The sequence below is a fragment of the Zalophus californianus genome, chromosome 9 (assembly GCF_009762305.2).
Source record: "Zalophus californianus isolate mZalCal1 chromosome 9, mZalCal1.pri.v2, whole genome shotgun sequence".
In the NCBI taxonomy this organism is placed as follows: Eukaryota; Metazoa; Chordata; class Mammalia; order Carnivora; family Otariidae; genus Zalophus; species Zalophus californianus.
Window position 1 is genome coordinate 104,942,729 of NC_045603.1, and position 21,303 is coordinate 104,964,031.

General features: G+C 47.9%; 1 protein-coding gene across 1 annotated transcript; it reads right to left on the bottom strand.

Moving 5' to 3' along the window:
• Positions 1-3,683: 3,683 nt before the first annotated feature.
• Positions 3,684-10,946, bottom strand: TMEM121B (transmembrane protein 121B). Its single transcript, XM_027591670.2, has one exon. The coding sequence runs from the start codon at positions 8,130-8,132 to the stop codon at positions 6,369-6,371; it is 1,764 nt and encodes a 587-aa protein (XP_027447471.1). The 5' UTR covers positions 8,133-10,946; the 3' UTR covers positions 3,684-6,368.
• Between the last annotated feature and the right edge of the window lie 10,357 nt (positions 10,947-21,303).

Here is a 21,303-nt window from a genome sequence, read left to right on the forward strand (position 1 = left end):
CCTCCAGTCTCAGACTGGCCTTTGCTCACCACAAATGCTGGAAGTTCTGTCAGCCTGTGGTGTCTGCTGTCAGCTCAATATCAAGAGCGTCAAGAGCATGTGTAAATAAAGCCTTGCCTTGCTTTTTGTATTATTCTGAAACATGGCTAATAAAATCCTGCTTCACCCAGAAACGCCATTCCAAGAACAGATGTCCTCCAAGCTGTGGTTTTCCTACCACTCAAGCCCCTCTCCTAAATAGAGTACAGCTGAAGTGGCTCAAGGGGATGGAAGGACCCACAATCAACATGCGACCCAAACCTAGAGTGGAGCAATGACCCGTGCCCGGCATCCAGCCTCCGACTCCTGAGTGGATTTGCATGCATCCCTGCCTGCTGTCTGGATCCTAGTCAGGAAGGGAGGAGGGGGGCGGGAATGATTAGATGGTGGTGTAGACATGCTTTCCAACTTCGCTTCTACCCCAGTTTCTCTTTTCTGCTTAGGAAGGACCTCAGAGGTGTTCAGGCTCTAAGGGGGTTGGTCAGTCACTTGAACATCCAGCACTTTGAGTTGGAATCTCCAAATGCGAGGGTATGATGGATTTTACTTCATCTCTACTTGTCTTTGAAGATTAAATAGGACATAAAGGAGAGGAAGATGTACTTACAATGCAATGGGAAGTTTTAATCCGATGGCCTTTAGACTCTGCAGTTAATGTCCTCCCCTCCCAAATAAATAAGGGCAGTGCCAGGCCAACTTCTGCTCCAACACTTCCAGAAAAGACCTGCCAGTTCGGGGCCACGAGACACCGGCTGCTCCAGGCTATGCAAGAAAGTAAGGACCCAAGTATGCTTGAGCTGGTATTTCAGCCCTGGCCTTGGGTCTCCGGTCAGGTGGCTGGAGAGAGATTTTCTTTATTTATTTTTTTTTAATTTTAGGATTTTATTTATTCATTTGAGAGAGCAAGCACAAGCAGGGGGACCTGCAGGCAGCGGGAGAAACAGGCTCCCCACCAAACAAGGAGCCCGATGCGGGACTCAATCCCAGGACCCCGGGATCAAGACCTGAGCCAAAGGCAGACAACTGAGCCACCCAGGCACCCAGAGATAGGTTCTTTTTTTTTTTTAATTAATTGATTTATTTATTTGACAGAGTGAGAAATAGCGAGAGCAGGAACACAAGCAGGGGGAGTGGGAGAGGGAGAAACAGGCCTCTCACAGCAGGGAGCCTGACGCGGGGCTCAATCCCAGGACCCTGGGACCATGAACCCGAGCCGAAGGCAGATGCCCAACGACTGAGCCACCCAGGCGCCCCCAGAGAGAGGTTCTTTAAAAAGAGGCTAGCAACAGTTAACCCAAGGCTGGGGCCCTGGCTCTGCTGCTTACCAGCCCTGTGATTGATCAGGGGATCTGCCTGAGGTCTCGGGTTGCTGGAGGTACAGCAGAGGCTCCTCCCTCATACAGGTCTCCTGTATGGAGTGGATGGAACATCCATGTGAGGCGCTTGAGTGGTGTCCCACACACGGGAGCACTCAGCACACGGTGGCCCTCGTTCCGTCCAGGTGTTGCCACCCATACACACTGTTGCCCTTGGGAGGAGTCCAGAGGCTCCCTTGGGTCTCATTGCCTCTCAGGAAAGAGCACCCTGACCGGGTTCTGGGTCGGAGCAGTTGAGGAATGTGGGGCACTATTTAGCCTTCTTCCTGTTGTTAGGGCTTTTTTACTCTAGTGTTTGCTTTTTCAGATTACAAAAGCAATATACGATCCAATAGTCTATATTATGGGAGAATATAAAATAAAGCAACTGCCCCCAGCCCCTGGGTACAGGCTGTGAAGTTGGGGTGCCCACGCACAGCCTCCCACATCACTCCTAAATGGCTTCACGGTCCACCTCCTTGCTTTTGGTCTCACCCCAGCCCTCCATGCCCTGCCGCCTCTCCCAGACCTTGGCACTGGGTGCACATTCGCACCCTGTCCATCTGGGTTGGTTGAGGCAGGTGAAGTGCCTTGGAGAACCAGCCTTTGTCCGTTAGAGGAACATGGGAGTCCCCTCTCTCATGATTTCAAGGATAACAAGAGGTCTTGTCCAACATGCCTCCCCAGACCCCAGTTCCTGGATTCCCTTCCTAGGAGGAGTAGTTCCCTAGGCTGTTAGTTTACTGGATCCTTCCCTTCTGATCAGAGAGGAAGAAGATACAACAGTGACCTGAGAGGAGAGAGAGCAGAAAAGAATGACGCACAATTGGCTGGCCCCTGACTTTTGCTCAGTGCCACTTCCTTGGGACTCACACAATAGGAAAACCAGCCCCTGCTTTTTAGCCAGACCATTCAGCTTTAATAAGGAGAAGTGGAACTCTATTAACATCTCGGTCTGAAGGCTGCCTGGGGTGGTGCAGATTTTGGAGACAGACCTGGGTTCAAATCTAGATTCCCTTCCTGACTCTAGTGTGGTATTCAGCAAGCTACTCTATCTTTCTGGACCTCGGGAAAATGGAGCTAAAACCCCCTTGCAGATGACTCTGAGGATGAAATGAGCTGCTGTGCATCAAGGGCCTGCCACAGGCGAGCACAGGACGTGTCTCCGGGCTCCTCCCTAGGGCCAGAACTGCAGGGTCAGAATCAGGCCCTTGGCAAGGCCGCGTGTGGCCTCAGCCAGGCCCACTCTGAATACACCGTCCGCTCATATGCCATTTCTTCATCTTTCACAGAGTGCTTTCGTTGTATGGTCCCGCAGACCACAGGGGTGGGAGCTAGCTTGCTTACCTGTGAGAAACATGTCAATATAACATGCTTAGTCAAACTCATCATCTTATTTTACATCTCGATTTAGGAAGAAAGGAAGACATGGTCTTATGTTTTTCTGTCATTGTTTTACATATGAATGTTGTCCCCCGTTGTGATTATCAATGTCTTGAGGAAAAGGACCGTTTTTGCATATGCCACCTCATTTAATTATTACCATAGCCTTGTGAGGTAATAGTGCTCCTGGGTGACAAGTGAGGAAGACACCCCAGGAGCGGAGGTCAGTGCCCACGGCCGCAGCTGGTAGGAGGCAGAGCAAGCCCAGGACCAGCGTTCCCAGGCTCTGAGTTTGCCTCTTCTGCCGTCTGGGTCCAACCGCTGTGTGGCCTTTGCAATGGCCACAAGCGCCATAGGGCAACAGCACAGAGTGGTTTCAATAGTACTGGCTGTGTCCGTGCTGAAACAAAAACTATTATTTTTGTGCAGACTCAATGTTCTGTCAGACTTCACAGCCCCTTTGTGTGGTTTTGTTGTTGTTGTTGTTTTAAAAAGACGTTGTTCTCCTCATTCATACATAATTCATTCCTCCGCAGGGACATAAGTCGGAAAGGAGGGCAAAGTATTTGAATATAAGTTTCTCAGTCTTTCCTTTGGGAAGTTATTCTTAGAAGGAAATGGGAGTGAAAGCCCCAAGTGTCTGGGGAAATGTCTCTCAGGCTGAGAGCCCACCTGTTAGCTCTGCCTATAGGAGGCCTGCCTAGACACCCCCCAGATCAAGGCCAAAGCCACCCCACCTCCCTGAAGAGTGCCAACCGCCTAGAAGGAAATGGCCAAGTGTACCCACAATGTTAACACAAGCCTATAAAATGATGAGAAATGTCACAGTGACATTTAAGAATTTAGTAAGGAAACCAGGACAGGAAAGATCTTAAAACAAACCACACAGGAAGCTTGTCACAAGTTTCAAGTTTTTTATTTTCAGAACAGAGGCTGGTTTTATTTTTAAAAAGAAAAAGGGGCGGGGGAAACGTGCTCAATGCTAGTGAGGTGCCACTTCCCTTCTTCCAGGCTCTAACTTCCAGCCAGCTCTCTTCCCCAAAAACACATGGACGCAGAACCAGGCCAGGTTATATCAGAACAGCCTTTAGAGGGGGGCCGATCCAACCCCCTTTCACAATCCATAGAGTCAGAGGCTCAGATCAAGGCATGCCTTACTGGTACCCACGTTAGAGGCCAGCAGTCTGAATTCTGAACCTGGGCTATTTTCCTGTGAATCATGAGCCTCAGGAGACAGTGCACCTCCTGTTTATGAGACCCCCCCCCACGGGGAAACATCTCCAGTTTGAACTCCCCACTACAGATGCCCCTAGAAAGCAAGAAAAATGAAATTTTAGGGGTCGTGTCTCATTTTGAGTGGGGCAAGGAAAGAGTAAAACACTCAAGAAAAAAACACCAGAAGGAAGGGATTGACCCCTGAGCGCAAAGTGCTTGCACCAGATGTTTGAAAGAGAACGTCCAGGGGTGAGTGCGGGGCCCACAGACAGAGCCTGAGCAGGCCCAGCCTCTGCCAGGGCTGGCCCGGGTGCCATCAGTCTCTCGACGTACCTAGGGACGTGGTAGCTCATTGGAACCTATCACAGCCTCCCACCAGAAAACTCAACAGCACTCAGATTTTATAGTCAGTCACTCAGCGGGGGGAGACCACCATCCAAACAGGAGAAAGGGGGTGGGGCAGGGGCCAGCCAGGGGCTGGCCATGGCTCAGACACAAAGTCCATTCACAGCCACTGAGATTAGGTAGCAGAGAAACAGAGCAAAGCTGGAGAGAGATGGAGACCTGGGGAGCGGTCTGGGCCCAGGACTTTGAGCACACCGAATTCAAAGGGAAAGGATATGGGGGCGGGGGGAGTGCAGAGGCAGAAAAAAAAGACTAGTTGCAAAATCCAACCCGCTAATATTGGACCTAGGAGGGTGAGGGGCTGGGAGCACAGATGATACATTGAGCGTAAACATGTTTCCTCCATTGTTCCCCACTGTGACAGTAGGGGAGTTTCAGAAGGACTCTGGTCAAGACATCAGCCCCTCTGTGTATCTACATGGAAGTCTTCTATCAACAAACCCCCAAGAAGTTGGGAGAGAAGGGCCTCAAGTAAAAAACTGAGACCCAGAAAGCAAAAGTGAGTGCCATCAAAGCTCGTGAGTGACAGTCAAAACTACAATCCATGACTTCTGGTCCTTTGTCTGGGGTTCATTACACCACACAAAGCATACAAAGGGGGGAAGGGCAACAAAAAAGCCCCCACCCCATCCTATTCTGGGGTGGAGGGAAGTGAGTATTTCCTGGCCTTGCTGCCAACTGTCCTCCTGCACTCTTACCTCCCCTAAAAATACTCACCCTCAAAGATTCCAAGAGTGATGTCCCACATCCAGACTATAGGCGGGCAACCCCTGGGTGTCCCTGGTCATTAATCTCAAAAGAATGCCAGGGAGGAAGGCAGGGCAGGGGGAGGATCTGCCCAGCCTCTCCATGCAGCCTGCCTTCTCCTTAGAAATTCTCTTAACCAGAGCAGAGGACAAAGGTCACCACCCTTTCTGATTCACACCAGGCTTCCTAGAGGAAGGACAGATGGGGAATTGGATTTCCTTGAGCCAATGGGAGCCCCAACTTCACATCTATCCAGGAACCCCACCAAAGCTGAGCCAAGATCTGACCCAGTCAGCAACAAACCTCAGGAAGGATAAGAGTTCTGGGTGCAGAGGGAGGGAGAGCGGGAGGGCAAGCCAATGGCTGATACTCCACAGACCCTGTAATAAGACTGGCACCAAACCCCAGCTGGATCCAGTGGCCATGTTGAATGCAATTTCTGAGTATTTTGCCTTTATTTTTTGCAAGCAGCATCAGTGTATGATGCAACAAAAGTTGAAAGCACGGAGGTAGAAATGCTCACTCACCCAAGAAAGGGTGTGGTTTGGTCCTTAGAGTATGGACCCTCTCCTCCCCCAAACTGAGAAGAGAGGAGTAGAACTGAGGAAGATCCTGGGTGAGCGTCTCCCTTGGAGGAGAGCAATTGGGCAGCTCCCAGGAGCCCAGCTCTTTCTGGAAATTAATATTTGGGGAGGAAAACTATACTACACACACAGACAAACACAGACGTTGCATCTACCATCTGGAAAAAAATCCAAAAGACACGTCAGGGGAACAGTGGATTCTGGATCAGTTTCAAGGCGTGGGACAATGACCACTAACCACAGCCTATAAGAAGCTGGCACTTCCAAGCGAGGGGGATGGCTTAAGGCCCAGCACCCCTGTCTGGGCACCCCCTTTTTACCATTCTCCCCCAAAATGGACAGGAATTAGGATGGTGGTGGGAAAAGCAGGAAGCAGAGGTATCCGGCCCCTGGAGGCTAGGTTAGGGTAGGGCGTGGAGAAGGCAGACTACAGTAGTAGTAAGTGGACCTTCCTCCTTCACCGTTAGTTGCTGGTCTCCCTCCAGTCTTGACCCAAGGGGTGCAGGACACACTGGCCCTTAGCCCTATTAACAGTTCTGTCTTCCAAATAGAGCCTGATTAAATCTGGGTGATAGACGGTCAAAGGACAAGGGGGTGGGGTCTCTCAACCCCAAAGCAAGCCCCTCTCCCTTATCCCTCCTCAATTCTGGGATGCCACGGCCAGGGTATTGACATAGCCATGGGCACCTCCCTCGTTCTCCGAGATGCAATGGCCCAGCTGGGAGCCTCCCTGAGGTGGTGGTGGTGGTGGTGGCGGTGGCGGGGCAGAGGGCGGAGGGCCGTAGCCCCCTCTCCCCCGATTGGGGGAGGCTCGACTCCCCCGGTCCCAACAGCCCTCTAGGGCTTCCAGGCCGCGGCAGCCAAGGAAGAAGAGGTTCTTGAGCATGAAGATGGAGAGCGGCTGCTGGTAGCTCACCACCAGGAGGCAGCGCAGCGCCAGCAAGGGCACGTCCACCAGGCAGCCGCCCAGCAGGCGCAGAAGGCGGCTACAGCTGCCCGGCCCTGAAGCCTGGCCCCAGGACGAAGCTGCCGCTGCGGCGTTGAGCTCATAGAGCCAGAGCACCGGCGAGGCGAGGGTGAGGAAGTAGACGGCGATGAGCAGGTAGCGCAGGTGCGCGGGTAGCGGCACGCGGCCTTCCAGCATCAGCTCCACCAAGGTGAAGCTGTCGAGCAGGTCCAGACACGTGCCCAGGAAGCAGCCGGCGGCTCGGTGCTGCTGGGGCTGCAGGAGCAGGGGTCCCGCCGAGCCAGGGGGGGCGCCCGCCTCGCTGATGGCCCGCACCAGGCTGTAGAGCAGGGGCACCGACAGCGCCATGGTGAGGCGGAAGCCCGTGGTGCCGAAGGGCGCGCGCAGCTCGATGAGGTCCAGGATGGACGTGCCCAGGATAAGCACCACCTTGGGCGTGAAGGCGATGGAGTAGATGAGCCAGGCCAGATAGGCGAAGGCGAACTCGCCCGCTGCCCCGGCAGCGCCCGGGCCGCCCCCCGGGCCACCTGCGCCCCCGCGGCCGCCGCGCGCCTTGGCCCCCGCCGCAGCCCCGGCGGAGGCGGCCGAGGCGGCGGGCAGGTGTAGAGGCGGCGCGGCGTGGTGGTGGTGCTGGTGGTGGTTGTGCACGCCGCTCGCCGCGCCGCCCCGACGGCCCCGGCTGTTCTTGGCGAAGAAAATGGCCCAGCCCACCACCACCACCAGGTCGGTGGCGATCCAGGAGCACCAGTACAGGTCGGTGACGGCGATGAGGTACAGGTCCAGCAGACCGCCCTGTGCCAGCAGCAGCACCACGGACAGCGCCTGGTAGCCCCAGCGGCACCCCGGGCTGGGGGCGCAACCTCGGCGCCGACCCCTGCGGCCCGACCGGGCCGGACGGCCGCAGCAGCAGCAACACGAACAGCAGGAGGTGCCGCTGCCGGTCCCGGTGCCGCCCGCGCCGCCGGCTGAGCGGCCCCCGGGGCCCCCGACGGCCCCGGCCGCAGCGCCCCCGCCGAAGTCCGCGGCTGTCATGCTGCAGGAGGAGGTGGGCGTGGAGGTGGAGGAGGAGGTGGCGGCCGAGGAGGAGAAGGCGGCGGGCGCGGGGTCGGCGGCTGGGGCGCCCCCCTGAGCCGGGGGTCCCGGGAGGCCCGCGGCGGTGGCTGGCACCAGCGGCTTGCTGATGCTGATGCTCTCGTCGTCGTCCTCTCTCTCGGCACCGGTGCTGCTGCTGGGGGAGCCGCCGCCGCCCCCGCCGCGTCTGCCGCCGCCTCCCCCCCGGCTGGTGCTGGTGCTAGTGCTGCTGTCGCCCGAGCCTCTCCGGCCGCGGGAGGAACCCCCCCGGAGGAAGAGGGGCTGCAGCCGGGCAGCGGCGGGGGGCGGTGGGAAGGAGCCGGATGAGGACGAGACCGAGCGGGGGTTGCCGAGCGCTGGGTGCATTGTCCTCCGAGGAGCTCCGGGGGGCTGCCCAGCTGCTCCCTCCCCGCCAACCCCGGGCTGGCAAGGCGGCCGAGGGGAGCCGAGGCCAGCCGCCGCCTCCTCCCCAGCGGCTGGGACTCGTACCCGGGTCGGGCAGCAGCGAGATCCGGACTGGAGCCACCGGACTGGGCGAGCCAAGCCCCGGGAGCCTGGGAAGTGGGGTAGGCGAGGAGCTGAACCCACCGCGGTGACGACGGGCGAGGCGGGGGCGGGGAGCTAGCCCAGTCGGAGAGGAAAGGGAGGCTGGCGGCGGGGAAACCAGGACTGGATTCAAGGGGGAGAGGAGGAGGAGAGACCAGAGAAGGAGAAAGCCTGGCTCGCTGGATCCGCAGGAACAAAAGGGGGGAGGGGTTGCTGAGGCGCGAGAGTTCGGGTGGGGAGCTCTGTGAGGGGGCCTAGAGGATGAGAGGGGAGGAGGAGAAACGGGGAAGCGGGAGTGGGCGGGGTTGACGCTGGGAGGACCTAACCCGAGCAGAGGATTCCTACGGAAGTCGTTCAGCGATCCTACCAGCCTAACTGCTGAAGCGTTAGTAACGCGATGGCCTTGGTCTCCGTGTAGATCATGCCTCTGAGCACCAGGCACAGACGACAGGTTCCGGCCTCTGCTCCCGGTCAGCACAACTTCTTTTGCAGGCAGCAGGGGCAGCTTTGGCCTCTACATCCAGTCCAGCGCCCTTTTACCTGGGGCAGCCTGCCTCTCCTTCAGACACTTGAAAACTAACTGAGGAATCAGGCCATGCGGATTAAAAGGACCAGGAACAGCAGCCCAGACATGAATTTCTACATATTGCTGTGCCCTGCACTGGGTTCAGTGATAGACCCTCAGGGACGTCCCACTTTCCAGTGAATGGAGCAGTTCTTTGAATATAACTGCTTGGGGGGGAGAGTGCAGGTAAAAGAATTACTCATGTGGCCCCAGCCGAGTGGGGCTTTTGGTATTCTCAGAGGTCCTTAAAGTGAGAATTAGAAATAATAAAGATGTATCTAGCAGAGAGGAAAATAAAGGGACCTTTAGAGCTACGGGTACCTTGATAAAAACAAAGGCTCAAATTGGGTGCTGGTGAATATTACAACCTGCCACCCTGGACAGGCCCTGCAGGCTCAGAGCTCATTCTGACTCACCCCCTGGGATTTATTCCATGACTGGGGCTGGATACCCATCAGCAACTCAGGAAGGCAGCAGGTAGAGTTATGGTCTTAGAGGTTTAGGGGAGAAAACAATGACTGGAGCATTTGGGGCTCAAAAAAAAAAATTTGAGGCTCATGTATAATGCAAACATTCCAGCCACGTCAAAGCAAGGCAGGAAACTTGTCTGCCCCTTCCTCCTTCTCTGCATACTTCAGGCTGCAAGTTCCCTGCCTTGATTCCATTGCTGTTAAAACTTGTACTGTTGGGGCTCACACCATGCAGTGCCAGGGAGGAGGACAAGGGAGCACCATGGTGGAGGACAAGGGAGCACCATGGTGGCTGCTTGCCCAGCCCTTGCCCCTAAATCTGCCTTGTGAATAAGGGTCAGTTTGGGCCAAAACTGCTTTTTCCAGTCTCTTGGAGGTCCGTCTCTACAACTAATCCATGGTAGATATGGGATTTAAAACCACTAACCTGCACTATTTCCACCTGCCTCTAGCACACATAACCTTTAAAAAGTTCGATGTCCAGTCATGCCAGACAGAGATATTAGATGGTGAGAATGCTCTGGGGTCTCAGCTCTGCCACTTAGCTTGGGTGATTTGGAACTGGTTATTTCCCCTCTGGCCTCACATTATCCAACTGTAAAAAGGGACCAATATCTACCTTAACAGGCTGTTATTAAGAGAGGTCATGAGTTCCAAGGGTTTAGCCTAGTGCCTGGCACAGAGTATGTACTCAGCTAAAGGCAGCTGGTGTTATCATAATTCCACTTAGCTCTTGTCTTTACCTCCCAGGGAACATTTCCTCACGGCACAAGCCATTAATGATGTTTTCTGGGCTGAATTCCTTCCTGAGGCCACATTCAGAGTTCTGTCCCCCACAGCTTTGCACTTCAGTAAGTGCCAGGGAGCAAAGCTCTCATTAGACAGTGGTTCTTAGAGCTGGTCTCCACAGACTTCACAATGTGAGAGATTTGGCTCTGGCAGCGGGTGCCAAGGCCCAGCCACATGGGGCAAGGTGGGGAATAAAGAGCGTGTGCAGACCGCCCTCATGTGTGAGCGTCACAGCAGGTCCGGCAGATGTCAGGGCTGAGACAGTCCAGGTTAAAAAGCAGACTGGGGAGCTGCCAACTGCTAATGGGAGTGATTATAGCCAGTCTCCCAGCTCTACCACAGGGAAAACATCAGCCAACGACTAACCTGAAAGCTGACCCAAGACTTCTGCTCAAATTAATGAAGCAGTTGAAGGAGCAAAAGCAGCGGATGAAGGCAAAGAACTGGGCTCCTGCGAGAACACTGACAGATCGGTCCCCACGCCCCACACCTGCCGGCTCCCCTGACCCACTCACCACTCCCTCATACTCCCCTCCTGCTCTCACCTGGCAGGCCTAGTCCCTCCTCCCACACGTGCCTCCAGGACAGGGATCTCCCCTGTAACTTGAATTGTAACAGCCCTTTGAAGTTATCTTTTGTATTTCTAGGAGATGAACTTTCTGTATGAGATCTTTTAGCCCAATTTTTTCAGATCTGAGGCCCTGAATAAAAGACCATATATAATAAGGATGAGAAATCAGAGTACACAAAAGAATAAGTTGGTGGCCTGGGTATTGGAGGGATCTCCTCTTTGCACTGGGTTTTCCCTAATCTTCACACACACACACACACACACACACACACACACACACACACACACACACACACACACACACACACACACACACACACACACACACACACACACACACACACACACACACACACAGCCTTTGCTTCAGGCTGGAAAGGGCTTGACAAAGACATGACAAGAAGAAGAAGGAAGACAAGAGACTTTCTCATATATAAAGTGAGAGCAAATATCCCACAAGGATGTAGAAAAGGGAGACACAGTCACCAAGCACCTCATAAATACTGAGGGTCTAGCTAGATATCTTACACACAATACCTGGAAACTGAGACACAGAGAGGTTAAGCAACTTACTCCAAGTCACACAGCTAGTTAAGGTTAGATCCAGACTTCTCTCAGCCCAGTGCTCTCACCACCTACCACTCTCCACGATGGCAGCAGCTCATAGGCATCCTGGGGGACAGGGACAAACTAAGCAGGTTTCAATCCAAAAAATATTTCCCTAAGAACCTGCTAAACACTGGGCACTGGGTAAGGTTCATTTGGAGACCTAATATTCTTGTCCTCCTGGAACGGAAAGGCTAAGGGCTCACTGCCTTCCTGGAGCAGCAGTGGATGGACTAGGAGTAAGGGAATGATACCCCCAGCCAGCTCAGCAGCATATGAAAGCTCACTGAGGCAAGGCCAACCCTTCCACATACTGAACCAGGCCCCATTCTTTTCCAATCCATTCTCTGCTCACTATCACTGCCCTTTTTCACCTTCACAGCAAGAATAAAGAAAAGGTCCAAAGAGAACTGTCAGAGGGGCGTGTGGAGCCCCACAGGTGCTCAGTGAAAAGACACAAGCAGGGCCCTCTGGTTCTCAACTACGCAGTCACCATACCGACCTGAGAAAATGAAAGGGAAGCCAGCAGGGAACTGGGACTGAAGTAGGATGAGTCTGTGAAGCTTGGGATTAGGAACTTGAAGCCTCAAAATGACTTTTAGAGCTCTCTGAAGATAGACACTACCCCTGTCCCAACTCAGACATCCTCTAGTACCTGGAGCAAAGCTGTGCCTTGAGCTGCCCCACAGATGTCTCACAGAGATGCCACTACCCTCTTGGATAAAGAAGTTCCAGCATCAGCACCTCCATGTGTCAGTCCCCAGGCTAGGTGCTGGGGTTCCAGAGACTAAACCAAAGCAAGTCTTCTCCTAGGCGTCCACCCTGGGAAGGAGATACAGTGAAGTGACTGAATGCTATACAGGGTGCAGAAGAGGTGAAAACAGGAGTCGGTAAGGCCTTCAGAGAGGAGGGGAATGTGCGAGCTGCTGTAAAAGGTGGGCACATGGTGGTTAGCAGATGGGAGGGAGGGGGGTTGGGTTGGGAGAGCATTCCAGGTAGAAGGAGCAAGATGAACAAAGTACCTATGGAATGAAATAGCAGGACACGTTTAAGGAATTACAAGTATTTGACATCGCTTGCATATGAAGTACAAGAAGATGCAATAAAAGGTAAGGCTGAGGGAAGAGGCAGGAGTTAGGTTACACAGGACCTCGTATGCCACGCTGAACTTGGGCTGCATTCTGAGACAAGAGGGAACTCTTGAAAGCAGAAATGTAACAAGAACAGATCTGCATCTTGGAAAAGTTGCTTTGCAGTAAAGATGATGGATTGGAGGGAAGAGAAAATGAAAGCAGAGACTATGTTCCACTTCTGGCAATACTGTGAACTAAATAATATAAAACCTCTCCAGCTCACAAAAAAAACACAAGATAAAATTGACTGTCCTTTAAAAAAAAAAAAAAAAACAATTGAATGTCCTTTTAAAAGCCCAGTTAAAAGAGTAAGATAAATTCTAGGGGCCATAAAGAAAGAGCGAACTGGAAGCCAGAATGGTTAAGTGAAGTGAATGATGCTGTGAGTGCCTTCACATATGTAGGCTGTCTCAATAGGGAATGTTGTCTAAGATGGTAGGGACAAGCCATAAATAGCAATATAATTTAAATTTACCTAAATTAATATTAATTGAAATAAATTGAAACTTAAAATTCAATTCCTCCATCTCTCTAGCAACATTTCAACTGCTCAAAAGCCCGATGTGACTAGTGGCTACCATATGGATATAAAACAGCAGATATAAAACAACTCTATCACTGGATGCCTGGGTGGCTCAGTTGGTTAAGCGACTGCCTTCAGCTCAGGTCATGATCCTGGAGTCCCAGGATCGAGTCCCGCATCAGGCTCCCTGTGCAGCGGGGAGTCTGCTTCTCCCTCTGACCCACCCCCCTCTCATGTGCTCTCTCTCTAATAAATAAATAAAATCTTAAAAAAAAAAAAACAAAACTCTATCACTGTGGCAAGTTCTATTGGACCATGCAGATGGGAACTTGGATTTAATAGCCAAACAGAGACAGGAAACCTGGCATTCAACCCAAATGAGGCAAGAAGGCAGAGATGACCTTCCTACATACAACCAGAACCCTCAATAAAAGGATGGACTACAAAAACAAATCTACCACCTAAACGGGGAGACTACATGGAGACGAATGAGCAGTGGCCTAGGCTAGAAGTGAAATAAAAACCTTTCCTGTAAATTCATTACCATGGGTTTATACCACGTATAGATTTGAAATTTGAATGATCTCATGCTGAAAAATTAACATAAATATTGGTTGTAGGCTGTTAATAACCATGGAGGCCTCTCAAAGGCAAATATGAAACAGTTCTGAAGGGACACACCTTCAACTCAGGCCTTAAAGAAGTCCCATAGATAAAATACCGGTAAAAGTGAGCTCACACTCCCAAATTACAAAACACATAAGGAAGTAACCCATCATGAATGAAAGCCAGCAGATTAAACATACAGCAAGATTAGACCCTCCCTACCCCACCACCAAGAACTTGAAATGATGAAGGCTATATCACCAATGGGTTTACTACGATTAAAAACATAAAAAAGAATACAATGCTATAAAAAAAGAATAGTATAGAAAAAGAAAAGAATAAGGCAGGGAAAAGTACACCCAAGAATGGCAGTGTATGGATCTCTGTGAATTTTCTCTCCAGTAAAACAACCACAACTGGTGGAAACTATAAAAAAACCATTTAAAATTTCTGAAAATCGTATTAGGGCACCCAGCAAATGGAAAAATATTTATTCAAGAAAGCATACTAAATTTCTTTAAGAATAGCAAGAGTCTGTGGCATTTAAGCCACAACCTGCTCCTTTCCCTCCCCCACTGAGTGTGACAGAAACTCTACTTCAGTTGAGTACAGCCAAGAAGAAGGGGCTCCCTATCTCCCAGTCTAGGATAATAGTTTGTCCCTAGGAAGGGATTTCTAATCCCACCCCCCACCCCCGCTTCCTGTGTAGAAATTCTGTGCCAAAACACAGCTGAGAGGTCTGAGGTTCCCTACTTCCACCCAGTCCCTTCTTGTAGAGTGAAAGTTCTAACCTAGGTGTGGCAGGCCAAAAATACTGGGCCAAATCACCCTGTCCCAGCTCACTGGTAGCTTAGGGGTCCCAGGCAGGGAGAGGGAAGCGGAGAAAACAAGAGCCTATTACCGCCTCCTCTCATCCCCTTCCAATTCGTAGAAAAGGTGATTCACTCCAAGAGAAGTATGTTGCTGAGCAGTGGCACAACAGCTCTGCCTTAGATGTAGAAACAAAGAACTCTGTAGCTCAACCTAAGGATTCTGACTTTATTTGGAAAAGAGTTGGGGAAGTTCAAGTCCAAAGGCACTGTTGAAGACAACGGAGCTCTTGGTGGTGAGTAATTTAGGAGGCTGATAGTTCCATGATGGAACAAGTGAACAGTAAACCAGCTAAAAGTTTAACAGAGAGAACTAGGGAAAGAGCTAAAAAGAACCCACGTGGGGACAGAGTAAGCCTCAAAAACTGGTCTCAAGAACTATCCCTGCAGGAGGGGAAGAATGAAGGGGAGTAATTTGGAGGGGGAGACGAACCATGAGAGACGATGGACTCTGAAAAACAAACTGAAGGTTCTAGAGGGGAGGGGGGTGGGGGGATGGGTTAGCCTGGTGATGGGTATTAAAGAGGGCACGTTCTGCGTGGAGCACTGGGTGTTATGCACAAACAATGAATCATGGAAAACTACATCAAAAACGAATGATGTAATGTATGGTGATTAACATAACAATAAAAAAAATAACTACCCCTGCAAAGGGGCCCAACTCTATTGGATCAGATGTGGAGCAATTGATGCCCCAGGACATTGTCAAAAATAACAAGACAATCAGCTATCAATTAGTGAAGATTAACAGATGGGTGTGATACCAATAGAGGCCGACCAGCCAGAAGCAAAACTGGGAGATCAGGGGAAAACAGTCAATGAGAACCCAGCTAAAACTGCAGCCATCCCAGGAGGGAAGGGAGACTGGGTGCATGTCCAAGGCTATTGAAGAGACATCAGAGGTTTCGCACTATAAGGAAAACAGATTTCACTGAATTTGTCCAGCCATGGATATCCATGACATCCATGATACCCATGACAAAAAGTCCTGAGGTGGGGGTGAGAGATCATGGTCAGTTTCCTGAATTGTTACAAGATATTATCTTAAATGTCCAGTTTTAAAACACTATGAAACATATAAAGAAAAGAGGAAAGTGTAACTCATACATAGGGAAAGCCAGACAACAGAAACTGTTATTGAGGGGCCCAGACACTGGATTTAGGAGACAAATACTTCAGAGCAGCTACTATAAATATGTTCAAAGAACTAAAGGAAACCATGCTTATAAAGAATTATAGGAAAGTATGATGACAATGTCTCATCAAATAGAGAATATGAAGAGACAGAAATAATAATAACAAATGGAAACTTTAGAGTTGAAAAGTTCAGTAACTAAAATGAAAAATTCATTAGAGGGATTCAACAGTACATCTGAGCTGGCAGAAAAAAGATTCAGCAAACTAAAAGATACACTGATATAGATCAAACACTCTGAAGAACAGGGAGAAAAAAGAATAAAGAAAAAAATGAACAGAACCTCAGAGAGATAATGGGACACATTAATCATATCAACATAGACATAATGAGAGTACTTGAAGGAGAGAAACAAAAAAGCAGAAAAAAATATTCAAAGAAATAATTTCTTGAAAACTTCCCAAATTTGATGAAAACTACTAATCCACACATCCAAGAATTCAACAAACTCCAAGCAGAATAAATGCAGAGATCCAGACAAATCACAGTCAAAATGTTAAAAGTAAAAGACAAGAAAGAAATCTTGAAAACAGCAAGTAGTAAAACAGAAGAGTAAAGGCCAGGAGTGCCTGGCTGGCTTGATCAGTGGAGCAGGCAACTCTTAATCTCAGGGTCCTGAGTTCAAGCCCCACATTGGGCATGGAGCTGGAAGGAAGGAAGAAGGAAAGAAGGAAGGAAGGAAAGAGGGAGGGAGGGAGGAAGGAAGGAGGGAAAGAAAGAGGGGGAGAGGGAGGGAGGAAAGGAAAGGGGAAAGGGAAAGAGAAAGACAGAAAGAAAGAAAGGGAAGGAAGGAAGGAAGGAAGGAAGGAAGGAAGGAAGGAAGGAAGGAAGGAAGGAAGGAAGGAAGGAAGGAAGGAAAGCAGGAAGGAAAGGCCAGTGGCAGTGGGATAACATATGCAAAGTGCTGAAAAAAAAAGTGAAACAAGGGACGCCAGGGCAGCCCAGTCCATTAAGCAGCAGACTCTTGGTTTTGGCTCAGGTCATGATCTCATGGAATCAAGCCCTGCACTGGGCTCCACACTCAGCAGGGAGTCTGCTTGGGATTCTTTCTCTCTCCCTCTGCCCCTCTCCTTACTCACATGCTCTCTCTCTCAAATAAATAAATAAATCTTAAAAAAAAAAAAGTCAAGCAAGATTCTTATATCCAGCAAAACTATCTTTCAAAAATGAAGATGAAATAGACATTTCTAGACAAACAAAATCTGAGAAACCTATTGCTGGCACAGCTACCTTATTTTTAAAATGTTATACTGAAGGACATTCTTCAGGCTGAAAACAATAATTCAAATCCACACACAACAAAAACAGAGTGTCAGTAAAGGTCATTATGTAGGTAATTATAAACAATAATGTGTACTTCTCCTTTCTTCTAAATTATGTATAAAGCAATTGCAGTAAAGGTTCTCATGTAGATAATTATAAAAGATCATACAATTGCACATTTCTTCTTTCTTCCAACTCCTTTAAAAATTGTATCTTTTTATCAAATGGTACTGGAACAACTGGTGGACATCCACATTCAAAAAAAAGAAAAAGAAAAAAAAGAATCTTACACCCTTCACAAAATTAACTCAAAATGGATCACAGACCTAAATGTAAAACACATAAAACTCCTAGAAGATAACATGAGAAACTCTAGATGACCCTGGATTTGGTAATGACTTTTTAGATACAAACACCAAAATCATGATCCCTGAACGAAAAAATTGTAAGATAGACTTAATTAAAATTAAAAATTTCTGCTCTGAAAAAGACACTGTTGAGAGAATGAAAAAAACAAGCCACAGACTAGAATATTTGCAAAAGACATATTTGATAAAGGAATATTATCCAAAATACACCCAGAACTCCTAAAATTCAACAATAAGGAGACAAACAACCCAATTAAAAAATGGGACAAAGACCTTAACAGACATCTCACTAAAGAAGATAAACAGAGGGCAAATAAGCATATGGAAAGATCCTAAACATTACATATCAGGGAAATGCAAATTAAAACAACAAGGGGGCGCCTGGGTGGCTCAGGCGTTTTAAGGATCTGCCTTCCGCTCAGGAAGTCCTGGGATCAAGCCCCACATCGGGCTCCCTGCTCGGCAGGAAGCCTGCTTCTCCCTCTCCCACTCCCCCTGCTTGTGTTCCCTCTCTCACTGTGTCTCTCTCTGTCAAATAAATAAAATCGTAAAAAAATTAAAAATAAAAGAAATGCAAAATGACACAGCCACTTTGGAACACACTTCGGCATTTCTATGAAAATAAACATACTCTTACCATATGATCCAACAATTGCACTTCTTGGTATTTACCCAAGGAGTTTAAAACTTATATCCACACAAAAACCTGCACATGGATATTTATAGCAGTTTTATTCCTGATTACCAAAACGTGGAACCAAGATGTCCTTCAATATGTGAATAAACTATACAAACAATGAAATATTATTCCGTGCTAAAAAGAAATGAGCTATCAAGCCATGAAAAGACAGGGAAGGGGGCAACTGGGTGGCTCAGGTCATGATTCAGAGATCGAACCCTGCATGGGGTTGGACACTCAGTGCAGAGACTGCTTAAGACTTTCTCTCCCTCTCCCTTTGCCCCTCCCCCAGCTCAGGTATGCAGGCTCTCCCTCTCTCAAATAAATAAAATCTTAAAAAAAAAAAAAAAGACATGGAGGAAACTCCAATGCATATTACTAAGTTAAAAAAAAAAATAGCCAACCTCAAAAGCCCATATACTATATGATTCCAACTATATGACATTCTGGAAAGGCAGAACTATGGAGAATATAAAAATATCAGTGTTTGCCATGCGTTAGGAGAAAGGGAGGAATAGGTGAACAAAGGGGGATTTTTAGGGCAGTGAAAATACTCTGCATGATATTATAATGATGGACACATGTCATTATACATTTGTCCAAACCTACAGAATATATATCACCAAGAGTGAACCTTAAGGTAAACTGTGGGCTTTGGGTGATTATGATGTGTCAATATAGGTTCATCCTATCCTTATTAAAAAAATGTGGCACTCTAGTAAGTGATGTTGATAATGGGGGGAGGCTATGCATTTGTGGGGACACAGAGTATATGAAATATCTCTGTACTAGTCTCTCAATTTTGAGAACCTAAAACTATTAAAATTGTCTTTTTAAAATCCAATTGCAGGGGCACCTGGCTGGCTCAGCTGGTAGGGTATGTGACTTTTGATCTCATGGTTGTGAGTTCAAGCACCAAGTTGGGCATAGAGATTACTTTAAAACACACACACATATAACTGCATATAATTGTAATTGTATTGTTGGGCCTTTAACACATGGAAATACAATATATTTGACAACAACAACACAAAGGAGGTGGTTGGGAGCAAAGCTGTAATACAGCTTTTCAAACATCAGACAGTAACCTGAATTCTCAGAAATGAAGAGAACTAGAAATGACAAATTTCATAAAATATATAGTTTCTCTCCCTTCTACTCTTTCTTTAGAAGACATAAAATTAGGGGTGCCTGGGTGACTTGGTTAAATATCAGACTCTTGATTTCAGCTCAGCTCACGACCCCAGGGTCCTGGGATTGAGCCCTGGGTCAGGCTCCATGCTGAGTGTGGAGTCTGCTTGAGAGTCTCTCTCTCCCTCTCCCCATTACCCCCACTCATGCTTGCTCTCAATCAATAGAAGACAAAATTATACAAAGTAATAATTATAACAAAGTATTGTTGGGTTTGTAACATATATAGATACAGCATGTATAACAGTAATAGGATTAAAAAGGGAAGGGAATAAAAAGACATAGAAGTATAGTTTCTATCTAGGGTGCCTAGGTGGCTCAGTCGGTTAAGTGTCTGCCTTCGGCTCACCAGGTTCCTGGGATCGAGACCCATGTCCAGCTCTCTGCTCAGCAGGGAGCCTGTTTCTCCCTCTCCCGCTCTCCCTCCCTGCTGCTTGTGCTTGCTCTGTCAAATAAATAAAATCCTAAAAACAGAAGTATAGTCCCTGTATCTAACTGGAATTAAATTAGTATAAATCCGAAGTAGGCTCTCATAAACTAAGATGGTATAAGCTCTAAAGCAACCACTAAGAAAATAACTAAAAATTTAATTTGAAATTAAAGGAGTTAAATGTTACACAAGAAAAAAATCACTTAATACAAAAAATATTTCTTTAAAAATCAGAACCCCAGATTTCAAATATATAGTCATTGAAAATAATTTAATAGATTAATTAAGCAGAAAATTAGACACAACTGAAGAGAGTAAATTTAATAACATATCTGAGGAGATTCTCTAGAATGCAGAAGAGAGAGCGAGAGAGTGGAATATATAAAAGAGAGATCAAAAGACATGGTGGATGAGTTGGGAAGATCCAAAATACGCCTAAAGAAGTTCCAGAAGGAGAAAATAGCAACAATGGGAGAAAGACAATAAAGAAATTTTAGCTGAAAATTTTCCAAAATTGGTGAAAGAATTTCTCCAGTCTAGAGATTTAGAAATTGCAATGAGTCCTAAACAGGGTGAATAAAAATAAACATACTCCTAGATGCTTTGAAGTGAAACTACAAAATGTCTAAACAAAGAAAAGATCTTAAGAGAAACCAGACAGTAAAAACAACTTACTTAAAAAAACAAGTTAGATTGACAACATACTTTTCATCAGAAATAAGAGAAGCCAAAATGCAACTGTGATTTTAAAAAAATACAGCGAGAGGCACCTGAATGGCTCAGTTGGTTGGGTGTCCGACTCTTGGTTTCAGCTCAGGTCATGATCTCTGGGTCATGAGGTGGAACTCAGCAACTGGTGGGGAGTATGCTTGAGATTCTCTCCCACTGCCCCCCCCCAACTCGTGCTCACTTGCTCTCTCTAAAATAAATAAATCCTTAAAAAATACAGCTAAATATATCTGTAATCACAATAAATGTCCCATTAAATAACAGATTATCAGATTAGATTTTTTTTTTTTTAATTTCTAGCTATATGCTTTTTATAAGAAATAGCCCTAAAATGTGCTACGGTGAGCACTGTGAATTGTGTAAGACTGTTGAATCACAGATCTGTACTTCTGAAACAAATAACGCAACATATTTTAAGAAAAAAGAAAAAGAAGAAGATAGCAGGAGAGGAAGAATGAAGGGGAGTAAGTTAGAGGGGGAGACGAACCAGGAGAGATGATGGACTCTGAAAAACAAACTGAGGTTTCTAGAGGGGAGGAGGGTAGGGGGATGGGTTAGCCTGGTGATGGGTATTAAAGAGGGCACATTCTGGAGCACTGGGTGTTATGAACAAACAATGAATCATGGAACACTACACCAAAACAAATGATGTAATATATGGTGATTAACATAACAATAAAAATTAAAAAGAAAAAGAAAAAGAAATAGCCCAAAACATAAAGACAAAGATTGAAAGTAAAAAGCCAAATGGGTGCCTGGGTGGCTCAGTTGATTATGTGTCTGCCTTGGGCTCAGATCATGACCTCAGGGCCCTGGGATCAAGCCCCATGTTGGGTTCCCTGCTCAGCAGGGAGTCTGCTTCTCCCTCTCCCTCTGCCCCTCCTCCCCACTTGTTCTCTCTCTCTCAAGTAAATAAAGTCCTTAAAAAAAAAAAGACATATATATATATATATATATATATATATATATATATAATAATGTATTCTTAGTACATTTATGTAAAT

What these genes read in the sequence shown, in the direction of transcription:
- TMEM121B (XM_027591670.2), bottom strand. Translation starts at nt 8,132, where the DNA reads ATGCACCCAGCGCTCGGCAACCCCCGCTCGGTCTCGTCCTCATCCGGC.